Source organism: Trematomus bernacchii, unplaced genomic scaffold (genome assembly GCF_902827165.1).
Source record: "Trematomus bernacchii unplaced genomic scaffold, fTreBer1.1, whole genome shotgun sequence".
NCBI lineage: Eukaryota > Metazoa > Chordata > Actinopteri > Perciformes > Nototheniidae > Trematomus > Trematomus bernacchii.
In genome coordinates this window covers 497,978-517,208 of record NW_022987655.1, presented here as the reverse complement: position 1 = coordinate 517,208, position 19,231 = coordinate 497,978, and the positions used below count along the sequence as shown (strand labels likewise).

General features: G+C 42.5%; 2 protein-coding genes across 2 annotated transcripts in view; one reads left to right on the top strand and one right to left on the bottom strand.

Moving 5' to 3' along the window:
- The window catches only part of LOC117486599 (zinc finger protein 91-like), a 32,307-nt gene extending 26,641 nt beyond the window's left edge, over window positions 1-5,666 (top strand). The window contains exon 2 of the mRNA XM_034135103.1: window positions 1,929-5,666. Within this exon, the coding sequence (XP_033990994.1) occupies window positions 1,929-5,308 (3,380 nt within the window). The 3' untranslated portion in view covers window positions 5,309-5,666. The remainder of the gene's footprint in view (window positions 1-1,928) is intronic.
- LOC117486600 (zinc finger protein 84-like) overlaps window positions 1-19,231 on the bottom strand; it is a 113,039-nt gene that overhangs the window by 48,861 nt on the left and 44,947 nt on the right. The gene's annotated exons all lie outside the window — the stretch shown is intronic.

Below are 19,231 nucleotides of genomic sequence, written 5' to 3'. Positions count from 1 at the left end.
CAATGATCTCAATGGGATTCACCTGGATAAATAAAGGTTTGAAATGAATCTCTTATCAAAGATAGCAGAATACATGAAAGAATGTACTCAGGACAGGAGTTTGAGCTAGTATTACTCAAAAAGTACACAGTAAAAGTACTTGATTGTACTTGTGGTAGTAGTCCAAGTAGTACTGAGTAAAACAGTATCAATTTAACTAAGAACTTTTGGCAAAATATCATTTTATCTCTCATCAAATATAGCAGAAGTGGCATGATTTTGTTCTCAGGGACTTAGAGAGAGTATTACCCAGAAAGTACAAAGTAAAAACTTCATTTTATTGTAGCGGTCAAACTAGGTCTGAGTCAAACAGTGTCAGTAAAGTAAGGTACAAATAAACAGAATCACACGAAGCCTGGTTAGTGTTGCCTGACTTTATAAAGTGTGTTTGTTTATAAGTGTGTGGTTGCCTTCTAGTCACTTTGCTCAGCGCTACTGCTTGTTACAACTTTCATTTTCCGTACTCGCCATAAACTGTTATTATGGCTCAGGTTCATCTCGCCCCCTTCCGACGTGAGCGTGGTTCTTGGTTCTTGCCGGGCAGCCAAGTGGGGTCAGCTAAGAACCGGTGTTCGGTGTTTAGAGCCGGCTCCGCTGCGGCTGAAACAGGAAGAACCAGAGCTAAATCAGGCTGTAGCCCGGAACTGGCTCTGGACTCAGAACCAGAGAAGAACCAGTTAAGGCACCCTGATGGTGATGGGGGTCAGAGGCCTCTTCCTGCTCCGCCTGAAGTCCACCACCAACTCCTTAGTCTTGCTGATGTTGAGCTGGAGGTGATTGTTGTCACACCAGCCTAAGGAGTTCTCCACCGGGGCCTTGTACTCCTCCTCGTTGTCAGGGGGGCAGGATGTATAACGCAAGACAAATTGAGAGCATCTTTTGCGAAAGGGAATGCAGCAAAAATAATCGTTTTATTTCGATTAAGCTGTTTTCGTAATCGTTGCAAGCCAAAATCGTAATCGAGATTAAAATACGATTAATTGCACGAGCATGAGCCGGAGTTGAGGGGGTTGGAGGTGTAGAGGGTGAACAGGAATGGTGACGGCACAGTCCCTCGGGGCGCTCCAGCTCAGCAGCACATCAGACACGCTGTAGGTCTAGTGGCTTATATTAAGAAGATCAATCTAAAATCATATATAATGTTAAAAATAAAACAAATCTGAAACCAACACTTCACAATCAAAAACAAAGCTTTGTTCAAAGTTATGTTTCACAAATTAAGAAAACAACGGTTATATTTATTGATATAATGTTGAGAAACCTAACATGTCTGCAGAAATGCCTTTCTTTTTGAAAAAATGTGTTGTTTTAATTAGATATCCTAAAAAAAGTTATTTAAAAAAAACAGTACAATGTAATGCAAACAACTTGTAAACATGTTATATTGCAATTTTAGGCTTGTTTTTTTATTATGAGCTGACTTTTAAAAGTCAAAATTCTGAGATTTTTTTCAGATCTTGGCTCATACTACGCCTGTGTATTTGCTCTGTGTGCAATGCACCATCATCTCATGCAGCCAGTAAATGCCGAGCTAACCCTGTTAACTAACATGATCATGACTTACACAAACCTACATGTAGAAACTCATATCTGCAAACAGAAAAGAAGAAACTTCGCCCCCACGCTCTCCCTGTCCAAACTAAGCAGTGTAAGTTCCTTTTATATCAGCTACTGTACTAACTCACCTGTTTTCCTGAAACTCTCCAGGGAAAAAAGGAAAATTGAGCCAACAGAAACACAAAGTGGGCGGGACTTAGCAAAATGATAGGCAAGCATTTAAAATAAGGAATGGATAAGGGCTGCAAAGTTAATGAAGTGTTACTCGTGGTTAGATTTTAAATTCTAATACTCTAGAGTTTCTCTGAATGTGTGTTTCCTGTTTCCTGCAGACGTCCAGCAGCTGGTGGTGGTTAAAGAAGAGGTTCCCCCTGAGCAGCAGGAGTGGAGCTCCAGTCTGGACCAGGAGGACCCAGAGCCCCCCCCACACATTAAAGAGGAGCAGGAGGAACTCTGGATCAGTCAGGAGGGAGAGCAGCTTCAAGGGCTGGAGGAGGCTGATAACACCAAGTCCACATTCACTCCTGTCCCTGTGAAGAGTGAAGATGATGAAGAGAAACCTCAGTCCTCTCAGCTTCATCAAAGACAAACTGAACACCTGGAAACAGAAGCTGATGGAGAGGACTGTGGAGGACCAGAACCAGCCAGGAACTCAGATCCAGAGAGACATTTACAACCAGAGACTGAGGACAACCCTGGAGACTCTTCTGAACCTGGGACTGATGAAACGACTACAGACTTTGCAGAATCTGAGACAGAAAAAGACATGAATGATCCTGATGGAAAACCATTCCACTGCTCTGTGTGTGCTAAAAAATTTAAACACAGGGGAAATTTAAATATACACAAGAGAACTCACACAGGAGTGAAGCCTTTTAGATGCTCTTTGTGTAGTAAAATGTTTACTCAGAAAGCAGGACTTGACTACCACTGGAAGATCCACACAGGAGAAAAACCATTTAGTTGCACAGTGTGTAGTAAAACATTTAGACACAAAGGAGCTGTAACATACCACATGGCGACGCACACAGGGGTGAAACCGTACAGCTGCAGCATATGTAAAAAAAGATTCAGGGCCACGTCTGAGCTCAAATACCATAAGTGTGTTGGCGAGTTCTCACAGCTTCACAAAAGCCAAAGTGATAAATACAACAAACCACTGAGCTGCTCTGAATGTGATGCAACGTTTCCCAACAATTACCTCCTGGTGACCCACATGAGAATGCATAAAGGAAAGAAACTGTTCACTTGCTCTATTTGCGGTCAAAAGCGACAGTTTAGTTCACATCTGGACATACACATGAGAACCCACACAGGAGAGAAACCGTACAGCTGCTCTGTGTGCGGTAAAAGATTTTCTCAAAGAGGAATAATGTCGCAACACATGGCAGTCCACTCAGGAGTGAAACCATTCAGCTGCAGTGTCTGTAGCAGGAGATTCTTTTGGCATTTTCAGATAAAAAAACACAAGTGTCTTGGTGAGTCTTCGCAGCAGAGAAGAACCGGCTTTAATGGAGAGGATTGTGGAGCTCCAGCTGACTCAGATCCAGAGAGACATTTACAACCAGAGACTGATAAAGGTGGCGAACCATCTCTAGAACCTGATGACAATGTTGACATTGAGTTTTGGAACGATACCAGGCAGCATCAGTCTGGGTTCACTTATCGAAGAAATAAAAAAGTATCTATAAGTAAAGGATATATGACCAGTAAGACAGCAGTCAGCTGCTCTGATGACCAGGTTCAAACAGATCCCAGGACTGGTGATGGTGTTTGTTTTTCCACACAGACCAGGCATCCTCATTCAGGTCCAAACCATTTGGAAACTGAGGACGTTTCCATCAGCGAGAATCCATTCAGTCCCTCAGAGCGTAAAGATCAATATGAGGACAGTCAGCTGACGCACAAAACATCTCCCACAAGAGAGAAACCATTCAGTTGCTCATGTTGTGGTAAATGGTTTGCAACAGAAGGAAATCTGACCAGGCACATATGTGTCCACACAGAGGAGAAACCACCCAGTTGTGCAGTCTGTGAGAAAAGTTTCCTCCTGGAGTGGCAGCTCTTGAACCACGAGTGTGTCGGCGAGCCCTCGCAACGTCACACCTCTAACCCACTGTTCGACAGCTCTCAGTGTGGAACAGTAATAGACCGAAAGCACCAGCTGCCGGTTACCAGCAGAATTCAGAAAAGTCTGAAACCGAATGATGGCTCACTTTGTGGTATCGCTTTTTCCAATCTTGAAAGTTCTCACATGCCTGGTCAGTTTGGGGAGAAACCTTTCTGCTGCTCTGTGTGTAACTCAGGTTTCAGTGACAGCGAGGCTTTAGTACAACACATGAGGATCCACACGAGACAAACCCAGTTTAGTTGCTCACTTTGTGGTACAGAATTTGCATGGAGAAGATCTCTGACTAAACATATGAAAGTCCACAAAAGGCAGCAATTATGCTGCAGATATTGTAACAGAATGTTCCCTTCGCAATTTACGCTGAAATACCATGAATGTGAGGGTAAGTCCTCACAGCCTCTTCAAACAGAAGATGTAGAAACAGAAGCTGATGGAGAGGACTGTGGAGGACCAGAACCAGCCAGGAACTCAGATCCAGAGAGACATTTACAACCAGAGACTGAGGACAACCCTGGAGACTCTTCAGAGACTGAAGACAGTGAAGACGATGATTTTTGGAAACAGAGCAGTGAAGGCCTGTCAGATTTAAACTCTCTGAAACATGCATTTTCCCACAGTGGTGAAACATTTAACAGCAATCACCAGGGAGAGGAATTGTTTACTGAAGGTGGAAATCAAAACCAGCATATGCCGAACCAGGAGGACCCAGAGCCCCCCCCACACATTAAAGAGGAACAGGAGGAACTCTGGAGCAGTCAGGAGGGAGAGCAGCTTCAAGGGCTGGAGGAGGCTGATATCACCAAGTTCACATTCACTCCTGTCCCTGTGAAGAGTGAAGATGATGAAGAGAAACCTCAGTCCTCTCAGCTTCATCAAAGACAAACTGAACACCTGGAAACAGAAGCTGATGGAGAGGACTGTGGAGGACCAGAACCAGCCAGGAACTCAGATCCAGAGAGACATTTACAACCAGAGACTGATGATAGTGTTGATAGTGATTTTTGGAAGGAGACCAGGGAACATCCGTCAGGTTTAAACATGTTGAAAAATAATGAAATCACTGACAGCGACTCTGGAAACAAAGCGTTGACCTTCCCTCGGGCTGAGAGTGACGACAGTGTCGACAGTGATTTCTGGAAAGACAACAGGAAACCTCAGTCGGCATCACCGTGTTTAAACGAAAATCAAGGAGCTGAAAGTAAAACATTCCGGAAACCGTACAGCTGTCCCGACTGTGGGAAAAGGTTTCCCCACAATGCCAGCCTGAAGAGCCACATGAAGTTGCATACGGGCGAGAAAACCTTCGTCTGTTCTGTTTGTGGTGTACGATGTCTTTACAAATCCCACCTGAAGATACACATGAGAACTCACACCAGAGAGAAACCATTCCCATGCCCAGTGTGTGGGAAAACATATGCACACAAGGCAAGTATGCAGTCCCACATGACCGTCCACACTGTGGAGCAACGGTACAGCTGCAGCAAGTGTCACCGAGGCTTTGCCTGGCATTCAGAGCTGAAGTACCACCAGTGTGTCGGGGGATCATCACAGGACCACACGGACCAGGGGGAAACCCTATAGTTGCTCAAGTTATATTTGCATCTTTAAATGCAGTGCTGTTTAAAACTCAGAGAGACTCAGTTTACTGTCATGTGACAAAATAAAGCAGCAAGCTCATATTTGAGGATTTGTGAAGCTGTGGAAATGTTTGCATATTATCTTGAAAATAATGAATATGTTCAAAATGTAATTCTGATAAGGTTTATTATTTGTAAGTAATGTTTTGTGTAATTTTCTTTTTATTATACATGATCCTGTTTGTCCTTTTTCTTTCTGTATTTTATGAAAGAATGAATGTGTAATGTATTCATAAGTGGTACATTTCATCACGATGGATCTAAACTACAGGAAGATTCAGGGGATTCCTGTCAACTCTTAAAAAAATAAACAATAAAACTCTTTCGTAAACTTCCTATCTGTCTCGGTTATCTGACCACATGTTAGTCGGATATTCTTCAGTGTTGGTCAATATCCCTCGGTTTGATTACAATTTCAAAGTTTACAGGGAGATGACATGTCGATGTGGAAATAAACATTGTTTTTGGGTTAAAACTCCCAGTAAAAAGTCAACAAGTTAACTGTAATCAAATAATAGAGACTGCCTGAGTACAACTTTTTAGATTGTGTATTAAAAGTTGTATTTTAGAATATTTTCATCAGATGTTTAGTCCTAGTTTTTAGGTAAACAGCATGAGAATACATTCAGAAGGTTATTATTAGGGGATCTTAGATATTATGGTGGGATTGCATTTTAAATCAGAATCAAGTATATGGCCAGGTGCGTTTACACCAGGGCGCCCAATACGTCGATCGCAAGGGTCGAGTGGGTAGATCGCATGGCATTGAAAAAACAAGAAAACATTACATTTTTATTTGGCACTTGCCACTTGATTGACGTACAGGTACGCCAGTCTGAGTTGTATTGTGCCATAAGCGGGCCACAGTTTAACCAACAGTTCACCCCCCCCCCCCCCCCCCCCCCCCCCCCCCCCCCCCCCCCCCGCTCACGACACAGATTGGGCAGGGGCAGGTAGGTAGATCATTTGGGCTTGGTCATTTTAAAAGTAGCTCCCAAGCTGAAAAAGTGTGGGCACCCCTGGTTTACATGGTATACAAGGAATTTGCGTGGGTGTATGATGGTGCAAACATAAACAACATACAAGTTTGTATATTATTGACTAAGCAAGGATCAAAATGAGATGTCCGTAATTGCATCTCCATTTACTCTGAGGTTTGTTTACTTATAATATTCCTTAGCTTTCACCAAAGTGCATAAAGCCTGGTGGTTGGAATTCCTGATTCAGTTTGAGTAGTTGTTTTAGGCCTTTAGCTTCATGATATAACTCTCAGCTAAAGACACATATTTTACACAAGGTTTATATTTTAGAGGTTTTATTGATGAGAGACTTTATACAAATGATTATGAATGGACAATCAACCATGGCTGGGTCGTTAGAAAGTGTCAGCTTTATCTTAATTGTACAAATGTATTCTGAACTTATTACAAACAAACATTTGATCGACAATTATTTTACTTGGAGATCAATATTGTGTATCAAGTTCATGGTTTATTTAGTAAGAGTGATAAAGTGCAGCGAGGCAGTCATTCATGAAAACAGATCGTCCCATCTGTAGATCATTCTCATATGATTAAAGCTTGTCCTTTGCAGGCCACTGTAGCTAGTGCGCCACCCGGTGACCTGTTAAGGTAATGGCGGGTTTAGGCATTCAGTCGTCGGATTTATTCAAGATGATGGACATAGGAAGTTCCATGCAACTCTCTGAATGGTCTGGTGTCTTGCCTCTGTTGTATTCACTGAACACAGGAAATTACAAACCTGCCGTCCTCTCAAGTGTCACGAGGTTCAGTTAAAGCCCGGTTAATGTATTATATTATTGAGGGAGAATTGTCCGGGGCTACAGAAAAAAAAAAAAATGCATATCTTAATATGCTAAAGCCCCGAATGCCCAGGCCAGGTGACGCCACTGAAACAAACCCATGAGAGCACGGTGCAAAGTATCCAGAGTCTAACTGTAGTCCTGTACAGAGAACTGTAGTTCATCCACAGCAGACGCCCATTGATGACATCATAAACACGTTGGATAGTGTCAGTGAAGGTTTCTCATTTCTGTAATTTCCCCTCCTTGACTCCCCTCCTCGACTCCTATCCTTGTGTCTTAGTCCCGCCCACAGTGTGTTGTCGGAGGTAAGCGAACCGGGCCGTTGGCGTCCGGCCGTTCTGTGATTCTCCAGAACTCACAGCTGGCCAGCGGCCCACCGGGATAAGTCCCGACTCTCCCGACGGCCAATCCGTGCCTCCCCTGACTGCACGTTGCTGACACAACGACGCTGTTGGCTTCCGATTCAGAGCTTCCGATTCGGCAGTTAAGGGGAAAGTTAAGGGAAATTTAATTTACAGCGCTGAGCGAACAATCCTCCGTGTTTGAACCTCTTAAATCGCTGCATAGCCGATTTATTTGGACTGGATTATCCCAGAGAGGCTAAACATTCTTTATAACACAGTTTCAGATTTGGGAAACCTTAATTCTATTTGTGAAAATACAAAAAAGAGAGATTTCAGTGCTTTTTCGCATCCTGGCCACATTAGACCAGGTCCTGATCTAAAACCACTATACCTAGACCAGGGGTATTCAACTCAAATTCAACGAGGTCCAGTTAGAGAAAATGTCCCCATGCAAAGGTCCGGAACATCAAAATGTCTAAGTTGCTTTATGAGTTAGTGTGATATATATTGAAGTAGCATGTAGCTTTATCAACGTCTGCATGTCATCAACAACTGACTGCCAATCAAATAAAGAAAGTACAATTCAAAAACAACAATATTTATTGTCAATGAACATTGAACTATACAGATATACAGTAAATACTGTGGATATGTGTAATGTTCCTCTCGGGCTGCATTTAAAAATAAAACAGATAAAATAAATAAAATTTGCTTTTGAAAATATGTGCATCTTTAAAGTGCTTAATTTTAGATAAATAAAATAAAGTGTAGCAGCAGCTTGAGTTTCCCTTTTTCTTTGTTAACAGTTTCACATCATGACTTAACAGTTAACCCTAACCCTAGCCCAGCATTTGCCCACTTGAAGTGCTGTGTGACTTCCTTTGAGAACTCCCTGACATCTGTGATAAGAAATGGGTTCTGAATGAACATGGTGAGCTGCCGTCCAAAGCTGAAGCTGTCAAAACGTTTGCTGAAGTTTACAATCAGCTTATCAACAAAGTCAACAAAAGAAGACACATTTCTCTGTCCCTGAACCTGTTCCTGCACTGCTGGGAAGTGTGCACAGTCTCCCTGCAGATCTTCCTTGAACACTTCAAGTTTCCTCTGAAAGGAGCGGACAGCTGTCATCAATTCACAAATTGAATTGTCCTTGCCCTGTAGCTTCAAATTCAGTTCATTCAGATGCGAAGTGATGTCAACCAAAAAGGCCACATTATCCATCTTTTTCTCATCTTCTAAAAACAGAGAAAACTGTGTTGCCTTCTGACTTCTCATCTCTGCCAAGAAAGCTGCTACTTCCCTTCTGATGGACCAAAAGCGCTCCAATACCCTGCCTTTGCTGAGCCATCTCACATTGTTGTGCAGCAAAAGATCATCAGCGTTTGCATCAACTTCTCTGAGGAACTCCCTGAGCATGCGATGCTGATAGGAAGAGGATGCCCTGAGAAAATTGATCATTTTCATCACTGTGTTCATCACCTCAGCAAGCTCATCTGACAGGGAGGAGCACAGGACAGATTGATGGATGATGCAATGGTAAGAGATGAGCTCAGGATTATCCTCTTTCATTCTTGACACAGCTCCTTTCTCTCTCCCTATCATGGCAGGGGCTCCATCTGTGGTTATTGAAACCACTTGTTTTGGCTCTATTCCTCGCTTTGTTAACATCTCCTTAATGGCCAGGTAGATGTCCTCTCCTCTTGTACTGGTCTGAAGGGGAGTTACACCTAGCATGTCTTCACAGAACACTTTATTGTCTTTGTTGAAGAACCTTACATAAATGAACAGCTGAGCATTGTCAGAAACATCAGTGGACTCATCTACAGCTAAGCTTACACAGGGTGCCTTATGAAGGGCTTCATCCAGCTGGGCTAGCACATCCTGGGTTAATACTTCACTCCTCCTTGTGGCTGATGATGCTGACAAAGGTATTTGCTTAATTTGTTCACAAAGCTCTTCTTTTTGTTTTCCCTCAAGCAAGGTTTGAGCTACTGCACTCATGCACTCCTTGACAACCTCTCCATCAGTAAATGGTTTTTTGTTTTGACCCAAAATCCAAGCCACTCTGACCCCTAGATTCCACCGGGTCCGTCTGCGGCGCGTTACCCCTAGATTCCACCGGGTCCGTCTGCGGCGGTTACCCCTAGATTCCACCGGGTCCGTCTGCGGCGCATTACGGACGCGTTACGGCTGCGCCGCGGTGCTCAAGGTGATCGCGGCCACTCTAGTCAATGGGTGCTATTCCACCACACGCGGCGCGTTACGGCTCAGACGCGTCCCAGAAGCGTCCCAGAAGCGTCCCAGAAGCGGCTCGGCGCAGGGCTTTTCTAAAATTAGGATCGAATCCTATTTTTGTCGCGGCGCAGCCGTAACGTAAGGTCGGGCAGGCAGGAAGTGGAACGTTCAGAGCTATATAGACCTATATATATACACACACACAAACTAATTTTGCAGACCCTATCCCTCCGTAGTCTTTCAAGTAGGAGGAGAAATGCCAGCGTTCTCCTCCGGTTTACAGGCACTGTGTAAATTATATATATAGAATAATTATGATGATGAATGCATTTTTTTTACCACTAAAACACAGCAACACATCTTTGATTCATGTCGTTTATAACTGGAATATTACAGTTATTATTAACTTTGTCTGTACAAAGTAGCCTGTCCAGGAAATATGCCCAAATCAACAAAAACTGCGAGCCGGCAGGCAAGACTCTCCGGTTCTGAAATGCTTCTAAAACGCGCCTGGTAGGGTATGACGCCGGAGGAGGCCGGACCAAAACCGCGGCGCAGCCGTAACGCGGCGCAGACGGACCCGGTGGAATCTAGGGGTTACGGGCGCGTTACGGGCGCGTTACGGGCGCGTTACGGGCGCGTTACGGGCGCGTTACGGGCGCGTTACGGCTGCGCCGCGGTGCTCACGGCGATCGCGGCGATCGCGGCCACTCTAGTCAATGGGTGCTATTCCACCACACGCGGCGCGTTACGGCTCAGAAGCGTCCCAGAAGCGGCTCGGCGCAGGGCTCCTCTAAAATTAGGATCAAATCCTATTTTTGTCGCGGCGCAGCCGTAACGTAAGGTCGGGCAGGCAGGCAGGAAGGCAAGGCAAGGCAAGGCAAGGCAAGGCAAGGCAAGGCAAGGCAAGGCAAGGCAAGGCAAGGCAAGGCAAGGCAAGGCAAGGCAAGGCAAGGCAAGGCAAGGCAAGGCAAGGCAAGGCAAGGCAAGGCAAGGCAAGGCAAGGCAAGGCAAGGCAAGGCAAGGCAAGGCAAGGCAAGGCAAGGCAAGGCAAGGCAAGTTTATTTATATAGCACCTTTCAACACAAGGTAATTCAAAGTGCTTTACAAAAATGGAAGACATTTTAAAAATGGCATTTAAAATCAGTCATTAAAAAGGAAAGATAATAAAATAAACATTAAAAGAAAAAATACATGAATAAAAGTTAAAAGTTACAGTGCAGTTTAAGATGTGAATAGTTCAATTAAAAGCAGCGGCAAAAAGAAAAGTCTTCAGCCTGGATTTAAAAGTAGTAAGAGTTGCAGCGGACCTGCAGGTTTCTGGGAGTTTGTTCCAGATATTCGGAGCATAATAACTGAATGCTGCTTTACCATGTTTAGTTCTGACTCTGGGGACAGAAAGCTGACCAGTCCCTGAAGACCTGAGGGTTCTGGATGGTTCATAATTTAGCAGTAGGTCAGACATGTATTTTGGGCCTAAACCATTCAAAGCTTTATAAACCAGCAACAATATTTTGAAATCTATTCTTTGACACACAGGAAGCCAGTGTAAGGACTTCAGAACAGGAGTGATGTGATCCACTTTCTTAGTGTTAGTGAGGACTCGAGCAGCGGCGTTCTGAATTAGCTGCAGCTTTCTAATAGATTTTTTAGTGAGGCCTGTAAAGACACCATTGCAGTAGTCGAGTCTACTGAAGATAAAAGCATGGACAAGTCTTTCCAAATCCTGCTGTGACATTAGTCCTTTAATCCTAGGTATGTTCTTCAGGTGATAGTAGGCTGATTTAGTAACTGTTTTAATGTGACTGTTGAAACTCAGGTCAGAGTCCATGACTACACCTAGATTCTGGCTTTATCTGTTGTTTTGAACATTGCAGACTGAAGCTCAGCGCTAACTTTTATACGTTCTGCCTTGGCTCCAAAAACCATTACCTCAGTTTTATCTTTGTTTAATTGGAGAAAGTTCTGACACATCCAGTCATTGATTTGTTCAATGCACTTACTCAGTGTTTGAATTGGAGCATAATCTCCTGGTGAAATTGTTACGTAAATTTGTGTGTCATCCGCATAGCTATGGTAACTTATTTTGTTGTTTTTCATTATCTGAGCCAGTGGTAGCATGTAGATGTTAAAGAGAAGAGGCCCCAAGATGGAGCCTTGAGGTACCCCACATGTCATATTTGAAGTGGAACGTTCAGAGCTATATACACACACACAAACTAATTTTGCAGACCCTATCCCTCCGTAGTCTTTCAAGTAGGAGGAGAAATGCCAGCGTTCTCCTCCGGTTTACAGGCACTGTGTAAATTATATATATATAGAATAATTATGATGATAAATGCATTTTTTTACCACTAAAATACAGCAACACATCTTTGATTCATGTCGTTTATAACTGGAATATTACAGTTATTATTAACTTTGTCTGTACAAAGTAGCCTGTCCAGGAAATATGCCCAAATCAACAAAAACTGCGAGCCGGCAGGCAAGACGCTCCGCTTCTGAAATGCTTCTGAAACGCGCCTGGTGGGGTATGACGCCGGAGGAGGCCGGACCAAAACCGCAACGCGGCGCAGACGGACCCGGTGGAATCTAGGGGTGAGGGCATGGGCGTAGGAAGCATCCTGAATGTGGGGGGGACATTTTTAACGGGGGGTGTGGGGGTGAAAAAAAATATAGATTTCCTGTATTCTGGTGCATTTTAACAGGTGGTTTGATATTTTTATGTGGCATGAGGAAAATGATGGGTACATTTTGTAATTTCATCCAGTAGTAAAGAAAGGAAACATATTTGATTATTAATTCAGAGCTGTCTTTGAATGAATAAAAAGCAGTTTAAATGCCCATTTTTTGTACATTTATATACAACAATAAATATTTGTGAGTGCATTGAGAGATATTGTTGTGGAGAGTCATTTATATATAAATCGCAAAATACATTTGTGAATCCTTCTGTGAGCATTTATTAATATTGAGACTGATCTGACTCCATACGGATGTTAAGTTCACCTAGGAATGGTATCATTGACTTAAATGTTCAAATAAATGTTGCTCTTCTGTCTATATTGGTCATGTGATGCCCCTTGACTGAAATGTTTCCTGTTCAATATCCCCACTGATTTCCTTAAAATCCTGGGATGAGAGTCCACATCACAATTTACTCTCAACTGTCATTTCCCTTTCATCACTCACCTCAGCAATGGACCTCTCTCCACTGTCCCTGTATTCTGCCTCTGACTCACTCTCAAGTGCCTAGATGTCAAGAGAGGTGGTGAAGTGATAATTATTTATTGAGCAGTATACTCTTTCACATTGAATCATAACAAGTCATACTGAATGTAAATACAACTGACTCTAAAGTAAGTCCCAGTCTGTGACATTGGACATTTTGAAGACTCAAAGTCCCAAGCAGTAGGTAGAATATTAGCTAGTCTACTGTATGTAATGTGCACAGAAAATAAATAGTTAACTGAATACTGGGATGGAAATAGCCTATAAGCACGCAGTAAAACATAAACACACACAAAAAGCTTCTGAATGATAAGAAGTATAATTAAAACATAATGCACATTACCATTTTGAGAGAGAGTACCTAAGTTAAAGAACTCAGAAAATAATGTCTTATCGAACTGAGGCTCCAGTAAAACACACTGACTGCGTCTCTACATGGACATCAGTAAGCCGTTTATGAGTATTATCCCGGTTATGATCATATTGGGGATATGGTGTTTATATGAGCACAGAGAGATCGGGTTATTCATGTTCCCTGTTTACATGATAAATACTAGTAACTCTCTTCACTCCTCTCCTCTTCTCTCAATGTATCGCTAACTCTTCTCTTGACTCACTTTCCTCTCACTACTCTCCCGCTACTCTCACTGTCTCCCGCTACTCTCACTGTCTCCCGCTACTCTTACTGTCTCCCGCTACTCTCACTGTCTCCCGCTACTCTCGCTACTCTCACTGTCTCCCACTACTCTCACTGTCTCCCGCTACTCTTACTGTCTCCCGCTACTCTCACTGTCTCCCGCTACTCTCACTGTCTCCCGCTACTCTCGCTACTCTCACTGTCTCCCGCTACTCTCGCTACTCTCACTGTCTCTCGCTACTCTCACTGTCTCCCGCTACTCTCGCTACTCTCACTGTCTCCCGCTACTCTCGCTACTCTCACTGTCTCCCGCTACTCTTACTGTCTCTCGCTACTCTCACTGTCTCCCGCTACTCTCGCTACTCTCACTGTCTCCCGCTACTCTCGCTACTCTCACTGTCTCCCGCTACTCTCGCTACTCTCACTGTCTCCCGCTACTCTCGCTACTCTCACTGTGTTTCTCTCCCTGTATCGCTCACTCGTCTCTTTCGCCCCCTGTCGGCGGCGGTTAAAATAGAATCGCCCCGTCAAAATTTAAATCCTCTATTAATGTATAGATTATAGGTCCGGGTCCGTATAGGTCGGCGTCTGGGTCCGGACCCGGACCGCGGTCCGCCTGTTGCCGACCCCTGCATTAGAGGGTCCGTTAGCACCACCTAGTGGCCAGCTGGTAGAACTACACCACCTCTCACTGACTGGGTTTCTGACTGACGAGGAAGCGTTTCCTCCTCATGTGAAGCCGTCTCAATTGACCTGAAGGGAATTCAGCAGGTGATAATCTGATTGAAGTGCTTTTTTATTTGAGAATATATATCTGGGGATAATTCCAAACAAGAAGTAACCTAACCTGACAAAGTATTTTTGTTTCCTAAAACTCAGTTCATCAGGTGAGAATCCTACCAGAGGAATCTGTAGAAGTTTGATCATCACGATCAATTGTTCTATATCACCGTTTAACTTGTATTGGTGCCAACAGCTTTTGGCAGCAGTTTGATTGTAATCTGAGATATCATCAGCAGTGAAAAATGCAGGCAGTGTCTGATCCGGTCCAACAGCTCTGATCAACGTGACTGACGTGTTTTTTACAAATAAGTTCAGCATAGAAGAGTAAACATAACATATATGATATAACCTCTTTGTGGTCTCTCCACATTCACTGTGTGTTTAGGGCCTTCATGTCTTTACTGATACTGCAGTCAGAGACACTCCAGTGGAGTCTCATGTCAGCTGGACTTTGTATCTGAAACTGTTTGATTGAGCATTGAGTTTTCTGATGGGATGTTTGTGATAGCATGAGATATGTTAGTGGAGGGGTCCGTCTTCTGTTCTAGTATCAGCGTCTGAACTGCAGCAACGTAACTTAAAATGACGGCAGCACTGATCCAGGTTTTCAGTAACTGTCCAAGTCTGTTTAAATTGTATTTCCCATCAACCAGTCTCTAAATACAGCCAGAGCCCATTCCCTTTAAACACTAGTGTTCTTCTTCTCTGTTTATTTACTTTAAAATATCATATTCACAAAGTATTCCATGGTGTTTTCTGACAGTTAAAATGTCTTAATGTCTTAATGTCTTACACCAGGGGTATTCAACTAAAATTCAACGAGGTCCAGTTAGAGAAAATCTCCCCATGCAAAGGTCCAGAACATCAAAATGTCTAAGTTGCTTTATGAATTAGTGTGATATATATTGAAGTAGCCTGTAGCTTTATCAACGTCTGCATGTAATCAACAACTGACTGCCAATCAAATAAAGAAAGTACAATTCATAAACAACAATATTTATTGTCAATTAACATTGAACTATACAGATATACAGTAAATACTGTGGATATGTGTAATGTTCCTCTCGGGCTGCATTTAAAAATAAAATAGAGAAATAAATAAAATAGCTTTGTTAACCGTTTCACATCATGACTTAACAGTTTCAGACGATTATAGAACATATCAGTCTTTACACATCATAACAATTGAACCGTTTTAAAGTTTCTCTTTCTTTCCCTCTTATATTGCAGTCCCTCACTCACTTTGTTTTATTCAGTGCGAGAATTGAGCTGGAGCTTGTCCTGCCAGGAGTTTAAATCTGGGCTGAAATGGTGTCAGGGCCATTCTCATACACACATGCAGGTGCTCATTGGTTAGCCTCGGTTAGCCTCGGTTAGCCTGCCCTGGAACCATATTTAGTTTTAATTTTGATCCTGGTGGACTGATCATATTGGGCTCTGAGACTGCTTATTTTTTGTGACCTCAGTTCTGACTTGAGAGGGAATGTTTGGTCAAACACTTTGTGTTTTGTCTCATAGTGGCGTTTTGGCACTTTTAATCAGGGTTGGGAGGGTTACTTTGTAAATGTAATCGGTTACTGAATACATGGCTCTGAAAGTAATCCGAATACAGTTAAGTTACGTGTCTTAAAAAAGTAACGCATTCAGATTACTTTTCGAATACTTTTGGAATACTTTCTTTTTCCATAACAGATGGGTATGTGTTGGTGAACAGGAGACACTTATTTTACTGTTTTAATGGCTTATCAAGAGCACAACTCAAACACAACATCTTGGTGTCATTCTGGACAGCTCCCTCTCATCTGCAGCCCACATCAAAAACATCACCCGGACTGCATTATTTGTACTCTCTTAAACCTTTCCTTAGAATATGTTATGAATTGTCAGGTGTCCTTGGGTGCTTTGAAAGGCGCCCCTAAATAGAATGAATTACCATTATTATTTATTATCTGAAACAACGTAATAACTTTTAAAACTGTTTCCAGTCACTTGCCCCATGCATTCAGCAGCAGCAGGCCATTCACTTTGATTTGATCCCGTTATGAAATGTCATCATTTCGACAATAAAGAAATGCTACATAAACGTTATCTTGCACATTTTATCGAACCATCTCCGTTTCTATATATTTTAAAAGAGATCTCTCTCTGATCTGCGTGCGGGGGCGGGGCCTCACAGACATGCTGCAGCGCTGTGCAGTGTGCACACAGTTCTGCTGGTAATGAATATTACATTTTATGAGGAAACTTTTCCACCAATAATTCCAATAAGTATTCCAAAATGTATTCACTTCAGGTTTACGAAAGTAACTGTCATCAGATTACTCGTTTTTCGAATATAACGCGAGCTGAATACAGTTACTTGATTTTTGTATTCTGCTTTTAATGAGCGCCACGGTCTCTGAACAAATGAGACACACTGGTTCTGTGCTCCCAGTGGGCAGGATGAACATGAATGAGTCCGTCCACTCAGGGTTAAAAGCATGTAATTACACTTTCCTCTTCTTGGAGAGCGCCATGTGTCATTGTTTGTCTCTCCCTGTCTGCCGCTAACACGCCTGTTCACTCTCCTCTCCGCTTCTCTCTCTGTATCGCTAATTATTCTCTTCACTCACTTTCCTCTCCTCTTCTCTCTGCCGCTCTCTCGTCTCTTCTTTTGTGTTTCTCTCCCTGTATCGCTCACTCGTCTCTTTCGCCCCCTGTCGGCAGCGGTTAAAATAGAATCACCCCGTCAAAATTGAAATCCCCTATTAATGTATTGATTATAGGTCCGGGTCCGTATAGTTCGGCGTCTGGGTCCGGATCCGGACCGCGGTCCGCTTGTTGCCGACCCCTGACCTAGACCAACCTGGTCTCACCAGAATGCGTGACTCCACCACGACTCCTTAACACCGCAGAGCGTGGTGGAGTCACGAACTTTGCTACATTTACGTGTCTGCATCACGCAGAGGCTTCTTTTATTTTATTTGTATTCATAATCATTTTTATTTTTCGTCAGAATGTATTATGGTGCATTAGTTACGAATGTTTGTTCTCAAAAAACAGTGCATTGTGTGTAATACAACTGTGATTTTTATTAAATGAGTTAGTTTTTAAGGAAGGCCAGAGCTTCAGCTGTGTCAAATAGATTGTTCCCTTTAGTTAACGTTATTTAAAAGATAATTATCCCTATTTGATCATGTCCCCTTTATTGTATTACGGACGCAGAGAGCAATGTGAGCGTCCATTCCCATTGGATAACGGAGGATTTTACACCCGGAAGTAAGTATTCTCCTTACTGTCGATTGATTTTACAGTGATATCAGCACTACTCATCAACTCAAAAACACCAGAGTATCCTTGTTAATTACACAACATTGATTGGTTTAAATTGTGTACAATGCTTTTGTAATTTTCCCCTTCGATTCGGAGAAACAAATATTTGTTCAGAGTTTAGGATGGCCGAAGACACTACACTACCCAGAATCCTCAGCTATTGTTCCGCTTTGCCTCAAGTTCTGTGATTGGTTGACCTCCAACTGCATTCCATTATGAAAAAAAACGTTTCGTAAAAGATAAAATCATACTTTATTCAGCAGTGCTTGCTTTACTCGCCGTTAGTAGTGCGTGAAGCCATATGTACAGATAAGTACATGGGACATGAAAACAGTGCATCTCATATTGACAAAAATAAACTTCGCTAACCGAGTTTTCAAAATCACTCTAAAAATAAGCCGTTGTGATACACGTGTAGACAACATCTGCAGAATCATACATGATCATTACATTGGGGTCATTAAACCATTATTTCGCCAAGATAAAAAACATTAATGTTTTGGATTTTAGTGTAATTCACAAATGTTCCACCAGATTGTGCCACACTCTTCACACACACACACTAAACTCTTCACACACACACTAAACTCTTCACACACACAGTAAACTCTTCACACACACAGTAAACTCTTGAAACACACACTAAACTCTTCAGTAAACTCTGAACTGTCTGTACTACTGTATTAACAACGTGTCACGTGTTCTGAATTGACCAATCAGAATCGAGTATTCAACTAGCCGTGTAATAAAAGTTGTTAGTAGCCTTAAGGGCCTACACAGTTATTGTGCTATACCACATTGCCTTTCACTGGATGTATAATGAGCTGCACTAAACTACATTTTAGCATTTAAAATACCTTGCCATTCTTTTGTGGTTATTTTGGTGAAAGCAACTCAAAAGTAATATAACATTTATTTATTTTATTTTATTTAACCTTTATTTAACCAGATAAAAGCATTGAGATAAAATCTCATTTTCAATGCTGACCTGGCCAAGAAGGCAGCAACGTTACACAGAACACAGAACACAGACATAAAATACAGAGAACACAACTAAGAAAACAAAAGAGGAAAAAGCAGTCACTACATTGTGCACATTAGGACAGTAAGAAAGGTGCTACTTATTACTGCAAGAGCAGCTGGTAGTGTGACAAAAGTAGTGTGACTCATTACATTTCAGAGACAGTAATATTGTAATGTAACTTATTACTTAAAAGAGACAGTAATAAGTAATATGTACTGTATTACATTTAACTTGCCCAACACTGGACAGGACACATGTTTCTTGATGCTGATTCTAAACATCTGTCTGAAATATTGTGTAGGGTCTCTCTCTGAGTGAAAGCAGAATGGGTTTAGAAAGATCTCCATGTACTGTTGTCAGTGTTTCAGGCAGAATGATTTGCAGTCTGATTGTTGTCTGAGTTCTCGTCATCAGAGAAAAATGCAGGGCGTGTCAGAACCCGCTCTAACAAGTTGTGACTGTTTTTATCTAACTCT